This window comes from Nicotiana attenuata, unplaced genomic scaffold (genome assembly GCF_001879085.1).
Source record: "Nicotiana attenuata strain UT unplaced genomic scaffold, NIATTr2, whole genome shotgun sequence".
Classification (NCBI taxonomy): domain Eukaryota; kingdom Viridiplantae; phylum Streptophyta; class Magnoliopsida; order Solanales; family Solanaceae; genus Nicotiana; species Nicotiana attenuata.
In genome coordinates this window covers 102018-117261 of record NW_017672113.1, presented here as the reverse complement: position 1 = coordinate 117261, position 15244 = coordinate 102018, and the positions used below count along the sequence as shown (strand labels likewise).

The window sequence follows — 15244 nt, the reverse complement described above, 5'->3', positions numbered from 1 at the left end:
CTCGCATAAAAGTAATACTACAGTGACGTTTGACCATAGTGAGTCCAAAAGATGAAGCAAATTGTAATTTGTAACCCTCTGTAAAGAACCTATAATATTGCATTTGCTGATGTGATTGGATTGGACAACCTAGTTTCAATTTTCTTGGCTGCTAAGCTCATGGATTGCGTGATTTTATCGAATGGTTTGTAACTATAGGGGAAATAACCTTCGATGATGACTCATACCCATGTCAATCCCACTTGGTTTGGTCCCAAATCATTGACTCGATGTTTAATTCATCTAATCTTGTCCCAAATCATTAACTAAAATAAAGAAAATCATCTGCTGTTTCCTCCAACATCAATCGCTTTCACTAAATTGTCCGATGGCATGTTTTTGTCCTTTCCTTGCTACCCTTGGCTTTGATATTTTTCTCCTGAATCACCCTTATAAAACCTCTTAATAGAGTTCTCAGTAGAGCTCCCTGTTAATATCTTAATCTCAATAATTTCAGCTTCTTGAATTATCAGCTACAAGCCTACAACCATCCACTTTACATCTAGAGGGGTTGCTTAGAATTTTGGCATTGTCATTTTCGTTAGCGCTAACTAAGCTAGGCCTTTTGAATATATATATTCTTCAACTTTTGCTACTTGGATTTGTGTATCTTATTAGTAAAGCTTCAGTATATACTAAGTTCTGCAGCTTTTCTGGTAGAGCAACAATTAGCAAGCATGACAATAACAGGTGATCCAATAATTAAAGATGGATGTCTCATGGTGCGTGGCAAGGTTGTCTTAACTAGGATGCCGGAAAATGTTGTCATTACATCAGCAAGCTGTGGTTCTGCATTTCTGGGAGCTAAATCAACGACAAGTAGTTCTCATCACGTCTTTAACCTTGGTGTTCTTGAGTAAGTATCTGGAAATTTGGAAATATTTATAATAGCATTAAGGATTTGATCTGCCATTGTTATTTTATTTTCCAGCAGCATTAAGAGTTTCAACTCTTGAGGCATAACTTTTTGCACGGATTACAAATTCTTATGCCTCTTTATTGTGAAGATTTGGTGGATGATTCCTCGTGTAGGAAAATCAGGAAGTGAAGTGCCAATGGAAACTCAGATGCTTCTCCTGGAAGTCGGAGAAGAATCTGCTGTTTTGGATGAGGACCCTTCTGCAGATCCTGCTGCTGAAAATAAATTTTATATTCTGTTATTACCTGTTCTGGAAGGGCCATTTCGATCAAGTTTGCAAGGAACTTCATCGAATGAGCTCCAGTTCTGTGTTGAAAGTGGTAAGTTTAGCTTCTTTAAACATCATAATATGTTGAAATTATTGCTCCTCAGTTTCTTCCATTGCAATTATAGTAACTTGTTCCAGAATCTGCTTATTTAAGGTGATCCGGATGTCCAAACTTCACAATCATATGCAGTTTTTGTTAATTCAGGAGACAATCCATATGAACTTATGAAAGATTCCATCAAGTGAGTTATCTATCAACTTATAATTGGAGAAGTTGCATTTCCTGTATTTCTTCTTATTTTCCTTCTTTCTGTTAGATCAAACGTTCTCAATTCAGACGCTTAATTTCTGTTGTCTCAGGATTCTGGAAAAGCACAAGGGTACATTCAGTCACATCGAGAACAAAAAGGTAACAAGAATTGGAGGATAGTTAGTACGTAAGCTTAGTTAATTTAGTTAAAGGGCTTTCAACTGAACTTGTCTTCCGTTCTAAATTTAGATCCCTACCCACTTAGATTGGTTTGGATGGTGCACGTGGGATGCTTTCTATAAAGAAGTTAATCCAGCTGGTATCAAAGCGGGTCTTCAAAGGTTTGATTGTTCATTATGCTTATGAAAGATTGCGCTCTTCAAATGGGATATGCTGCAAATTCCTCTTTCAATAACAGAATCTTGTTTCTGCTTTTCCAGTTTCTTAGAAGGAGGATGTTCACCAAAATTCTTGATCATAGATGATGGATGGCAAGACACAGTCAATGAATTTCAAAAAGAAGGCGAACTACTTATTGAAGAAACACAGTATGTCCTTTTCTATTCTCAGTTCTTGAAAAACTTTCAAGTTTCTTCAATGAGCAAAAAGTACTCAATGCCTATTTCTTTGGTTATAGGTTTGCCACCAGATTAGCTGATATTAAGGAAAACAGCAAATTCAAGAGCTTAGAGTCAGATGGCTCGTGCACAAATCTCAAAGAGCTCGTTGATACCATCAAACAGAAATATGGCCTGAAGTAAGATTTAAAAGCGAATGTAATTTTAGTTCTTGTTAGTCTTCTGATTTCTAACATTTGAAGTTACTGATTAATGCAGATATGTCTATATGTGGCATGCTTTAGCTGGTTACTGGGGAGGAGTTCTTCCTACATCTGAAACTCTGAAGAAGTACAATCCCAAGATAGTATATCCGGTTCAATCCCCTGGAAACTTGGGAAATATTAGAGATATTGCCTTGGACAGCTTAGAGAAATATGGAGTTGGAGTAATAGATCCTCAAAAGATCTATGATTTCTATAATGATCTCCACACTTATCTTGCTAGTTGTGGAGTTGACGGCGTCAAGGTTGATGTCCAAAACTTGATGGAAACATTGGGTTCTGGATTTGGCGGACGAGTATCACTTACTAAGAAGTATGATGAAGCTCTTGATGAATCTATTGAGAAGAACTTCAAAGACGATAACCTGATTTGTTGCATGTCTCATAATTCAGACTCTATTTACAGGTTTACCTTCTATCCAACCTATCTCATTTCCAAATTTCGTAAGTACCAAATTATGTCATAACTGTTTAAGTGTACTTTTTCAGTTCAAATAAGAGTGCAACAGCTAGAGCATCAGAAGATTTCATGCCTAATGAGCCAACTTTCCAGACCTTACATGTTGCAACAGTGGCTTATAACAGTCTTCTACTAGGGGAAATATTGGTGCCAGACTGGGACATGTCCATGTAAAAATTTCCGTGTTAATATCATTTACATCATCTGTAGCTGGAATTTACAAAAACAAGTGAAGTTCCGGATATGCTAATTCTCGCCCTTTATTGTTGTAGAGCAATCACAACACTGCTGAGTTCCATGGTGCAGCGAGAGCGTTAGGTGGTTGTGCAGTTTATGTGAGGTAAGTCACTTGTATGATTCTCATTAATATATCGAGGACAAGAAAATTAAAAGGCCTAATGCACTTCATTTAACGTTGATATCTCGACTGTATTGAATTTCAGTGACAAGCCAGGGAAGCATGACTTCAACATCCTCAAGAAACTGGTTTTACCTGATGGATCCATCTTAAGAGCAAGATATGCTGGTCGACCAACTCGAGACAGCTTATTTGTTGATCCAGTCATGGATGGGAAAAGGTAATTCCCATATTGTTGATCACTTCCATTGGTTTAGATAAACTAAGGCACAACCTTGATTAAGTTTTTTAATGCAAAAACCAATCTTTTTGAACTATTAACAGCCTGCTGAAGATTTGGAATTTGAATAAGCGTACTGGGGTGATAGGCGTTTTCAACTGCCAAGGAGCTGGAAGTTGGCGACTGAAAGAAGCAGCTCCAAATGCACCCAACTCACCAACAACAGAAAACACAATTTCTGGCCATGTTAGCCCTCTTGATGTTGAATTCCTTGAAGAAATTGCAGGACAAAACTCGAGCGGAGACTGTGCAGTATATGCTTTTAATTCAAGTAAGTGTCTCATTCGTTTAATCATACCAGTAAACTGCTTGCAAAACACATGCTCATGCTCAGGCTATTTTGATTTTCAGGATCTCTATGCAAAGTACCAAACAGAAAAAGAATAAAGGTGTCTTTGGGTGTACTAAAATGTGAAATATTTACTTTCTCACCAATCAAGGTAATTGATAAAGCCACTTTCTTTGTTTCTTATTGCTCAGTATTTCTAGAGCAGCTCTATTTGAATGTTATACCAACAGGTCTTGGGTGAAAATATTGAATTTGCTCCAATTAGTCTGATTGACATGCACAACTCAGGAGGAGCAATTGAGGATGTAATGTACAGTTCTAATGATCTTCCAGATCGCTCAGTAAACGTGAAAACAAGAGGATGCGGTGAGTTTGGAGCATATTCAAGCTCAAAACCAAGTTCATGTAAAGTGGACATGAAAGAGAATGATTTCACTTACAATGCAGAAAATGGATTGTTGGTGATAAACCTCGAGGGGGATTGCCATGTGCGAGATATTAAACTAGTCTACTAAGTTAATGTCCTCTCGTACGTGAAGAAACTGAAGAGCTTTTCCACATAGGAACAGAGAGAAGTTTAACAAAGGGAATGTGTGCAAAAAAAATTGAGTGCAGCTTCTCTAGTTTAGTCCTGGAAATGATCTTGTTATCATGTTAAGAGTAATGCTGCACATTTTCATCCTTATGATGGATTTGCTGCTGGGATTGATTTCTATGCCAGTTTAGCTAGTTATTTATTTGCAGTTTAGCCAATTCAGTTGACTGTATGTAAGCAGATCATGTTAGCAGCATTTGTTGAGTTTTATTATAAGCTCTTTTGTAATCGTTTCACTGATGTCAATACAATCCAATCACTTTTGCTTCTTCATTTTCATTCTTCTTACTATGTTCTTTTCGAGGTTCTTGATTCACCTTTTGACAGATCTTAATTCTCCTTCTGTCCACTTAGCTCTGCCCCGGCCTGTAATGCAAAATTTTATCTTCAATCACTACTTTTTACATTGTTAATTTTTTTGTTTTAGAAGCAACCAAATTTTAGATAATCAATAAAAAAAACTTTTAGTCTTATAGGTATATAACTCATATTCGTAAAATACAAACCCAGCATTATGGGTTTCTAACAAGTTGAATCAGGAAATTACAACTCACAATTTTATAATTCATAACTAAAAAGTAATTTTGAATATAATTATGGAAATTTTACCTCCTATAGCAAAGGTGTATACCCTATTTATTATAAAACCAAAATTATTTTAAAATATTATTTTCTATAGCTACCTTTTATATTTTATAGCAAAATAATTATTTATGGTATATACTACCATTGATGCATAAAATACGCTATTTATGTTTTTCATCTCTCTTTCTTTCAATTAACACACGGTTCTCTCTCAGAATTTTTATTCTCTCTCTCTCTTTCTTCTCTCTCTCTCTCCTGAGCAAAATAGTATACGCAAAAGAGAACAAATCATGAAAGAAAGCCTAAAAATCTCAAAATCAGAAACATGAAAGTAAACCTATAATCGAAAAAAGGAAGCGGAGATACCTTGGGCGACAGAGAGATTGAACAGAAAGAGGGATTCTTAGCGCGGTAAGTAAGAGAGAAAGAGAAAGAAACGGTCGAACTGGAAGCGTTGTAAATTGTAATGGAAGAGGTAGTGAAGCGATACAAGAAGTCTTGGCCGGAAAACGCCATCTCCGATGAACTTTTATCTCTTCTTTGCTATTTAGTTACATACAATGATACAAATACATTGTATTATATACAAATTCACTCAAACACATTGTATTTTTGTATAAACACATATTTTTTGTTTGTGTTTATGTATTTCGAAGGTCCATATTTTTTTAATACAACTGAATACACATGTATTCATAAGTATGCATGAATACATGATAGAAACATTGAGATACACTTAATACAAATATTAAAATAGAACAGAATATAAACAGCGAATACATTTAATTTTAAAATACAGTAAAATACACTGAATACAAATAGAAATACAGTGAATACAACCAATGAAATATACTGAATACAACAGTAATAACATGTATTAGGAATAACTAAAATATTGTTAATACAAATACATTTGGATACACTAAATATAAAATATCGAATACATTAAATACAAACATTGAATCTAATGAACGCAACGATAAAAAAAAATTGAAATACACTAAATACAAAAGTTAAACAACAGTTATATACAACTGAAAAATCACTAATTAATTGGGTTGATAATGAGGCATGTTAGAATTGATTTTGTTGAGTAATATTAGGAGTGTATCACGCTAACTGATATTATTTTCGTTATTAGACAGCTGGACATACCTACTTTTAAGGTGATTGTCGTTACTGTATTCATGAATACATGACGCGAATACATGTGAATACATGCGCGTACAGCTGGACTGCCCTGATTTTTAGGCGCTTTTTACTGCTGTATTCATGAATACAGCAACGCAAATACACTCGTAACAACTGAATAGTAACTATAGGAAGTAATTTGTATATAGTAGCTATATGACGTTAATAGCCACTAAACAATAGTGATTTCTGAAAATTCCTCTATAATTATTTGTAAGCTAATACTCACTAACAATTAATAACTGAATAAACAAATCCTGTACCATCAAAATGCTTACGACAATATTGTTTTTAAAGGGATATTATCACTTTTTGCCCACGTCAGAAATTATTTACATTCAGTAGCCGAAAAAGTGTATAAAACTTATATAATTTTTGTATATAACATACAAATTGTGTAAATACAAAATATATATATTTTTTGGCTATTATTTTGAGAGCGGCTATACAGTATCATTTTCCCGTTATTAAACGACATAGAGTGTAAAATTTAATAGGGAAAAAAATTGGAAATAACTATATTTATAGCTGGTAATTGAAAAATAGCCATAGTTTCAAAAGTGATCGAAATTTAGCCATTTTTTCATGTAAAGATAAAATTCGAACAAAAACACCCTTAAAAATCCGAAAAAATTCCAACATAATATGCTGGAGTTCGAATTTTTTGCATATCAGATTTCATCATAATGTGCTGGAATTTCCAATATAATATACTAGAAGTTTATACACATGAGCTTCATAATCTAGCATATTATGCTTGAACTTTCCGTGTGCTGGAGTTCCAACATAATATGCTGTAAGTTTATACGCTTCCAACATATTATGCTGGAACTTTCGGTATATTAGTAAAATAATTAATGACTATGTAAATACTGATTATTTTTCAGTTACCAGTTTGAAAACTGGCTAGACCGTGCTATTTTCACAATTTAATATATAAGATAAAAATTTAAAGAAAGGCCTACTGCCTACATACTCTGGAAAATCTTGGTAAAATCATCAAAAAAAGTCGGACCATCAGGCGGCTACAAAACCTCTGCTCTCTACTCCACCTTATCCTCTCTTCCCCCTCATAAACCCTTTGCTTCTTCCTCTCTCTTTACCACCAATGTCTTGTGTTATCAAACCCTTAACCAAGCCTTTATCCATGGCAACTAATTGTTGCCTTATCTCCATCCCTCCCTTCTTCACCACCACCAAATCAATTTCTTCCTGTTCTTCCTACCCTTTTCTCTCCACCCCATTAAAACCCATTTCAATCTCTTCCTCTTTCTCCTCTTTACCCTCTTTATTATCCCTTAAAAAGAGAAGTACCCAATTCCCAACTTTTGTTTCTGTATTATCTGAAGATGACAACACCCTTGTCCTTGATGACCAAGAACAAGGTGAGGATTTTCCTAGCTTAGTTGGTGAGGCAGGGGAGACTGAAACTGAGACTGAAGAATACCAAGAACCTTCTGAGGATGCTAAATTGTTTGTTGGGAATTTACCATATGATATAGATAGTGAGGGGCTTGCTCAACTTTTTCAACAGGCTGGTGTTGTTGAGATTGCTGAGGTAACTAATTTCAATAATGGGGCTAATTTCATTGACAAGTTTGGACCTTTTTTTAAAAAAATACAAAAAAAGATTAGAGCTTTATATATGTGGTGGAACTGAATTTTGGTTTTGCAGGTTATTTACAATAGGGAGACTGATCGGAGTCGTGGATTTGGGTTTGTGACTATGAGCACTGTGGAAGAAGCTGACAAAGCTGTGGAATTGTACAGTCAATATGTGAGTTACACTGGTTCTCTTTTCTTTTATGCGAATTGAGATTGTAGCCTATTCTTTGATTGAGCTATCAAATCCATTACTTGAAAGCATGTTAAACAAGAGTTGTTGAATATGTGGATTTTGTTGTCAATCGAGTGGGGCTTGAAGATGCTTCTATTAAATTTGCAACATTTATTCTTCTTGGTGCTTAAAAAGTGCTTACAAGCTATGTTGGGACTCTCCAAAGATGTTGTTGGGTGTGTGTCGGATCCTTCAAAAGTATTGTATATTCGGAGGATCCGACACGGGTGCGGTAGCATTTTGGAGAGTCCGCGCAACATAGCTGATAAGAACCTCCGCCGCACCCCTTTGAGAAACTATATAGGTTAATTTTGTATTTGTAAATTCGATGGAGGCTCCAAGAGTCGTTTTGCCTCCAAATTGTTTAGATTTTCTAATATAATGTACAATGTGAGGAATTCATAAAATCTCCGTGGAACTTAAATAACCAGGGCAAAGGTTACGAAACAATTATTTGCAATAGAAGGTGTCTTCGAAAGAAAGGATGATGTTTATATCCACCCGCTGAAATTTTGTAGTGTAAGATTTTATGACGATTTCCAAGAGTGAAAAAATGCTTTATGATAGATAACTTGTATATATTAGATAACTAATAAGTTTATCTTTTGGATGCTTTTCAAAATTGCTAGCCTGCCAGGTATGAAGTAAAGGACTATATTTATAGTGCTGGATATGCTGTTGGTCAACTCTAGTATACCGCAGTGTCAATTTAAGTAGCTTGTGTGTCATATACCAGTAACTTTGCACCAAGAGTCCCACGGCTTTTTTTTTTTTTTTTTTTTTGAGAATGACTCCCACGCCTGATATGGTAATGAACTTTCAGCTATGCTTAGACATCACTATCCAGGTCTCCCTGTTACTTCTCTGGACAACCATGGGAAGTTTAATGGTAGTCCTCCATGTAGTGTTTGACTGAATATGCTGGTCACTTCAAGACGAGTTGGAGTAATAGAAAATCTGATGTTTGTCATGTGCTATGCCCTTGAACAGTCTCTTGAGAAGAGATCCGTCATACAATTCAGTCATTTCTTGCTTATGATGTGTGATACATGGATACCTTGACATATTACTGGACTATCTCTAGAAACTCCTTTTAATTTTCTTTTTTATTCGAGTAGGATCTCAACGGAAGGCTATTGACAGTCAACAAAGCTGCTCCAAGAGGATCACGGCCAGAACGTCCACCTCGAACATTTCAGCCTACTTACAGAATCTATGTTGGCAACATCCCGTGGGACATTGATGATGCACGCCTTGAGCAAATCTTCAGTGAACATGGTAAAGTAGTAAGTGCTCGGGTGGTTTTTGACAGAGAGTCTGGACGGTCACGAGGCTTTGGTTTTGTGACGATGTCAAGTGAAGCTGAAATGAGTGAAGCAATCGCCAACCTTGACGGACAGGTGATTTGCACACAGATTATTACACTCGCATTGTTGCACACAGATTATTACACTCGCATTGTTGCACACACATATGCACACATGTAGGTGATAGTAGTTGATCATCTCCAAGGCCTGTGGTCCATCCAGGAGTTTGATTCTAACTGCTTTGACACCTTTAACCTTTAATCTGAAAAAGAAAAAAGTTGATTCCTTTTCAAGATTTTTATGATAGATCAACCCTTTTACTTGACAATTTTAATGGGGTTTCTCTTTTAAATTGACTGCAATCTAAATTTTGAACTAAAATAAATTAATCTCGAAGTTACTAGACATTAATCTTGATCTGTGACATCCCTATATTTTGAGTCCTATAAGAGGACATATACAGTTACAAATATGTGTTTCCATATTGATCATGAAACCAAGTTTAAACTTTGTAGATTTCTAACTCATTCATCTGTTAGTTGTTACATGTAGTCTTTCTGCACTTATTTAACTAATTGATGATGTACATGATTAATTAGAAAAGTTAGACGTATTAACTTTTTGGAGAGAGAAGTTGCTTGCCTTACACACACCATTCACCTTAGCGCTGGAACTTTTACCAATGGAAAGCTAGGGTATTATCTATCTGATTCATTTTCTTTAGATAAGAAACCGTGGATCTCTTCTTAGTGAGGACAACTGGATTAGTGTACTCACATTTTAACACGATTAACTTATTCGATAAGACTTGCAAATATGCAATGATAATCATTCACTTTAGTATAGTCTTAGTATTTAGATTCTCGATGACTTGTCCACGGACCAAACACGCTCTATGTGTATTATTGGCAATACAGACGTTAAAAAGTTTGTTGCTTGGTTGGTGGTTACTTTCATTGATGGATTCTTGTTTTAAGATATATTTTCTTTCAGAATCTTTGATCTAAAAATTTCTCATTCGGTGTATTTCAGACTCTGGATGGGAGGACTATCAGGGTTAATGCTGCTGAAGAAAGACCTAGGCGCAACACATACTGAATTTGATCACACATTTATTTGTTCGATTGACATAGCAGTCATGCCAGCTATGAGTAGTTAGATTTTCATCAGACGTCTTCAATTTAGCTTACTTCTTTGTTTTTATTCCTTGATTGCTTATATATAGGTATGGGAACATCTTTTTTCTTTTTTTGGCTCTTGCCCTTTGGAAATTCCGAATTGGAGGATTGAATGCATTAAAATTTTGACTGCTATCAACTATCTGTGGTGTACTGATTTGCCGCTACCTTAACCTTGGTGTGCACTGGTTGCTGTATGGTGTCAGTTTCCTTAAATATCTTTGCGATTTCACAATTAACATGATAAATGCATAAGTAACTCTATCGATTGCGCTAGATTATGCAGCTGCTATCTGCTCTTCTGACTCGCATAGGTGGAAGGTGCTAGAAGGGGGGAAATGGTGCGAGGTTCTCTACAGGCAAAACACAGCAAAATGAAACTTTTATCTTCTCAATTGTCTAGTATAGTAAAACATAACTTATTGACATTTTGGCGCAGAAACAAGAAAATTGCATTGAAAGCTTTGTTATCATCGAGGAACTACAGGAGAGAATTAGCATGGAGATTAAGTACAGAATCATCTGAATTATTCATTCTTTACATGCTAAGAGGTGAAACTGTACAAAGCATCAAAGAAAACTGCAAAGGAAACAGAAGCTAGTTATAAATGGGTAACCAAGACTATCACCACCCAACATGACAGTGTTATGTGCCCTTTAACTGTGCTTCCCGACTAGTCAGTGGAACATAACGGACGGAAGTCTCACTTCGAACACTTATTGAACCATCCAAATTCTTGTCTATAACCTTGAGATCTTGGAAAAAGGTACCCACTGGAATCACCATCCTTCCCCCAGGCTTTAACTGGTCGATGAGATCCTGGGGAATATCAGCTGCAGCTGCTCCAACGTGAATAGCATCATATGGTGCATGCTCTGGCCAACCCTTCCTCCCGTCTGCAATGATGCAAAAGTCATCAAAAAAACACACTTATTTGTCAACATACTCAAAAAATCCCCCAATAAAACTTGTCCAATGGTTGGGGCATGGTAGACAGGAAACAAGAAATAAGGTTAAGCAACCATCTACGAACACAAACTACTTTGGTATGTCGAGTGTCTCCTTAATGCTCTCTTTGGTGCGAGTTATTTGGTTGTGATCAACAAACAGAGACGTAATCCATAAGTTCCTGAATAAACTACATGAAAATTACAAAACCATACCACCAACATGCAATGAGAGAGACCCTTCTTTTAACAAAGGAGCTGCTGCACTTCTTTCAACATTCTTGGTGGACCATGCAACCAACTCTGGTATATGCTCCACACCAACAGCTCGACCTTGTGGTCCAACCATCAGAGCAAAACATGCTGTGAGATACCCAGTTCCTACACGAAACAAAGCTATTAGCTTTGACAAGAAAAGGTCATCCTCCATTCATTCATTCAATCAACTATTCCTCAATCCCTATAGATAGGATTTCATTGCTTACAAGCCAACAAGAATAGATTCTAAAAGCTTATCAGCATCTCCTGATGTTTTCCATACGAGAAAATAAATATCCGTTAACAATGGCATGAAAGGTCAAAATCTTTTTCTTTTTCTTTTTTTGAGACAAAGGTAAGTATGAAAGTTCCAAATCTTGCTAACCATACGTTTGATTAATATAACAGTTCTCTCTCAAAAACTCCAACTAAGAGCTACGGTTACAGAAAACATTTCTACTAGTGAGATAAAAGCTACCTTGAACATAATTCTCATCATTACATAAAAATAATTTCTCAAAAGCTCATGGTAAATGAAACATTCACTTAAAGTTAACACAGGAAGAACTTAATAAAAAAAAAAAGGAAGTACAGAGAGACCAACTCTTCATTCAGAGCAATGCAGAAACAAGCAAAGCCGGTTCATGCTGTCAATCGCCACTACCAATAATCTTGCTTCTAAGTCAACATTATCCTCTTCCTCTAACCGAACCCTAGATTTGATTCTTTCACTTCTGTCTAATTCAAACCCATCAAATACCCAATGATTTTCCTAACATAAAATCAATTTTTGTACCTAACATAAGATATCTACACCAAACAACACAAGCTAATAACTGTTCACCTGGGCAGGCCAATCATGTAAAACATTTAACATTCTTCTGAAACTATTATTTCTACATTGGATTAGAGGTTATTTTTAGTATCAAGATCCATGGAGCTCATAGCACAACTGTAGAGTTGATACTTAATACTACACCTAAGTGTTATGCTCTGATAGACGGCATCTGTTTGACAAGCAACCACAATACAAGGAACTTGGAAAATGAGAGAAAAAATTTGCGCAGCAAAAACTGGTCACATTTTCAATCCACTGATGGTGTTGATACATGCTCACACGTCACAAGTTATTGGCCTCAGGGGAACAAAAACAACCAAGTCCAGAATATTGAGAACCAACAAGCTGCAATTAATCTCTCACTGAGTGCATAAACCAATGTCATTTCTGATTATCCACCCACATGAAAAACCATGCAAATTATGAGAATGTCCGACCACCTTAGGGAGCTCTATAAGTATCACATTTATTCCTGGGAGAGCACACTTCAATCATAACTTGGACAGCTGAATGTTTGATGGATAGAGTCAAAATATATCCTGAGGTCCCAAGTTAGAGCAATGGAATTATGTCTTCTATATTTAAAACTAATAAATATGTGCTTCTGAATTGTTCTCATATTTAAAATTAAATATCTGCTATCTACTATTTTCATTGAGTTATTATCATGGAACCTCTTATTATTTGCGCAAAAGGAATGATATCTCAGGCTTCTGCTATCTCTACAGTCTACCCATGCTTTTGACACCTATATACTCGTTTTGAAAGAAATAAGGATATCCCCTAATTAATTTCAGAAACAAGTGAGTTCATTAGACAATCACCTGAACCGACATCCAGAGCATGCATGCCAGGCTGCAACCTGTCCTCCAATAATTCAAGACACATAGCATGCATATGAGGAGCTGAGATAGTGGCATTGTAACCTATACTCATGGGGCTATCAATGTAAGCGGGAGTACCCTCAGGTACAAACAAACCCCTATCAACAGTTTCCATTATTTCTGTTACTTTCTTTGATTTTATTACTCCATATCTTTGCAACTGCTCAATCATTCCCTTGTTTTTGTTAATGCCACTTCCACTCAGAAAATGCTGTTGACAAACACAAAACAAGATTGAAGTAAGAGATAACAAATATGCCCGTCTGTTGACCTGCTCAAGGTTGACCGGAAAACAGAAGAAAAAAAATGCACAGCAGTTAAAACATTTGAATTATGTAACACAAAAATGGTAGGTGATGTAAGATTTTATTCATAGAGGCAGATCAGGTAATGTATCCGGAAAATTCGCTTCCTAGAAATTTCCAAGAGTATGGAAAAAATACTTAGTTATCTAGGCACACCAATCTCCTCTTTCTGTTCAATTCCACATCGAAGCTTGAAAAGAAAGCTCAATTAGAAGAAATTCATAGCTATCTAACACAGGATATCCTTTAGATTGTACCACCCATTAGGAATATTGATCCAGCCTAATATAATATACAAGCCTAAGAAAAGAAACAAAGGCTTGCCAAACTATTGAGTAACGTCTTTAAAAGAAAAGAAAAATTATATTCCTCGCATGATCATGCTTACAGAAATTAGAAATCATCCTATCCTCACAACTCCTTTTTTTATTTAGATTTTTTTTTGAGGGAAAAAGGAAAACAATGTGCACCGAATATTAGCTAATTGGATGCTTTATTTGAACCTAGGACACTAACAATTCGAGACGGGTGGGGATTTGGGGAGGGGAGGGGGACAGCCTTTAACATTATGTACTTCGTAAAGACCACATAGAACACAAGGGCATGGCTTACAATGTATTGCTGATTATAATCTCTAATAAACTTAGCTAATCAAAATAATACCAAGACCAGGTAATTATACTTCCACATCACAACAATTAGGAAAAAGTCGCTAGCACTCAAAAAGTTTCCAGAAAATTCTAAAGAATTTTGCCAAAGAGAAACTAATCATCCGAACGAGTTTCATTGCAGTTCTATAAACAAGTCCAGTCACCAAACTTTCTCCGTTACTAGTAATAATTTTTTCTATTTATTGTTCGGAATCAAAACGATCATTTCTAACCATTGAATTAAAACAAAATTATTAGAAATATTAAATATACTTCCATAGAAAGAATTATTACCTCCATTCGGGAGAAGAGAGAATTCCCCGTGAAGAAATTGGGGTTAGGAACACGGCAAAAGGAGGAAGAGAAGAGGGGAAAGTTGGGAGGCTGAAGAGTATGGAGTTGGTGAGTGTAGAATAAACAAGTGTGCTTTAAAGGCGCACGGTAGCGGAAACCATACGCTATAGATGACACAGAATGCAGCAAGGATATTGAAGACGGCATTATTTCAACTCTAGCTACTTCTCGATCCTTTAATTTAGTCCTGTTTCTTTACTCACTCTTCTCTTCGCACGTGTCTTCTCCATCCCCTTTTGAAGAATTAACCCAATAATTGGGCCTTCAAATTCCCACTCTGTAATGGGCCTTAGCTAACTTGTAGTGTAGATGGGCTCTCTGGCCTATTGTGCGGGCGAAGTGCAGCAATAGCCACTTTTAAGCCCAGCTATTTAAAATATGTTCACAATTTATATTATATTTAAAGATTAATCAATTCATCCAAACTTCAGGACAAGTGTCTTGAATTTTTGAGCTGCTAATTTGAAATTCAGGATTAAGTGTCTTGAATTTCTGAACTATTAATTTAAAATTTAGGACATAAGAGTCGAACTTTAGGACACGATGTCCTGTAGTTTGAACTTTGAGGTCTAAACTCTAGGACTTCATGTCCTAAAGTTTGAGCAAAGTT

The 15244-nt window shown here is 36.0% G+C and overlaps 3 protein-coding genes across 3 annotated transcripts; 2 read left to right on the top strand and 1 right to left on the bottom strand.

Annotated features, from left to right (window-relative positions):
* Positions 1-716: 716 nt before the first annotated feature.
* LOC109211893 (probable galactinol--sucrose galactosyltransferase 2) lies at positions 717-4572 on the top strand. Its single transcript, XM_019375487.1, has 14 exons — positions 717-872; positions 1047-1278; positions 1381-1468; positions 1587-1635; positions 1726-1817; positions 1917-2024; positions 2114-2233; positions 2313-2723; positions 2807-2947; positions 3052-3117; positions 3221-3355; positions 3460-3686; positions 3767-3855; positions 3935-4572. The coding sequence occupies exons 1-14, from the start codon at positions 717-719 to the stop codon at positions 4217-4219; spliced, it is 2199 nt and encodes a 732-aa protein (XP_019231032.1). The 3' UTR covers positions 4220-4572.
* A 2486-nt stretch (positions 4573-7058) lies between these two features.
* On the top strand, positions 7059-10570 carry LOC109211901 (28 kDa ribonucleoprotein, chloroplastic). The gene is made up of 4 exons (XM_019375495.1): positions 7059-7633; positions 7751-7852; positions 9031-9312; positions 10252-10570. The coding sequence occupies exons 1-4, from the start codon at positions 7184-7186 to the stop codon at positions 10315-10317; spliced, it is 900 nt and encodes a 299-aa protein (XP_019231040.1). The 5' UTR covers positions 7059-7183; the 3' UTR covers positions 10318-10570.
* Positions 10571-10825: 255 nt separating this feature from the next.
* Positions 10826-14828, bottom strand: LOC109211900 (protein-L-isoaspartate O-methyltransferase 1-like). Its single transcript, XM_019375494.1, has 4 exons — positions 14575-14828; positions 13266-13536; positions 11562-11726; positions 10826-11294 (listed from the first exon to the last, which is right to left on the bottom strand). The coding sequence occupies exons 1-4, from the start codon at positions 14779-14781 to the stop codon at positions 11044-11046; spliced, it is 894 nt and encodes a 297-aa protein (XP_019231039.1). The 5' UTR covers positions 14782-14828; the 3' UTR covers positions 10826-11043.
* Positions 14829-15244: the final 416 nt, after the last annotated feature.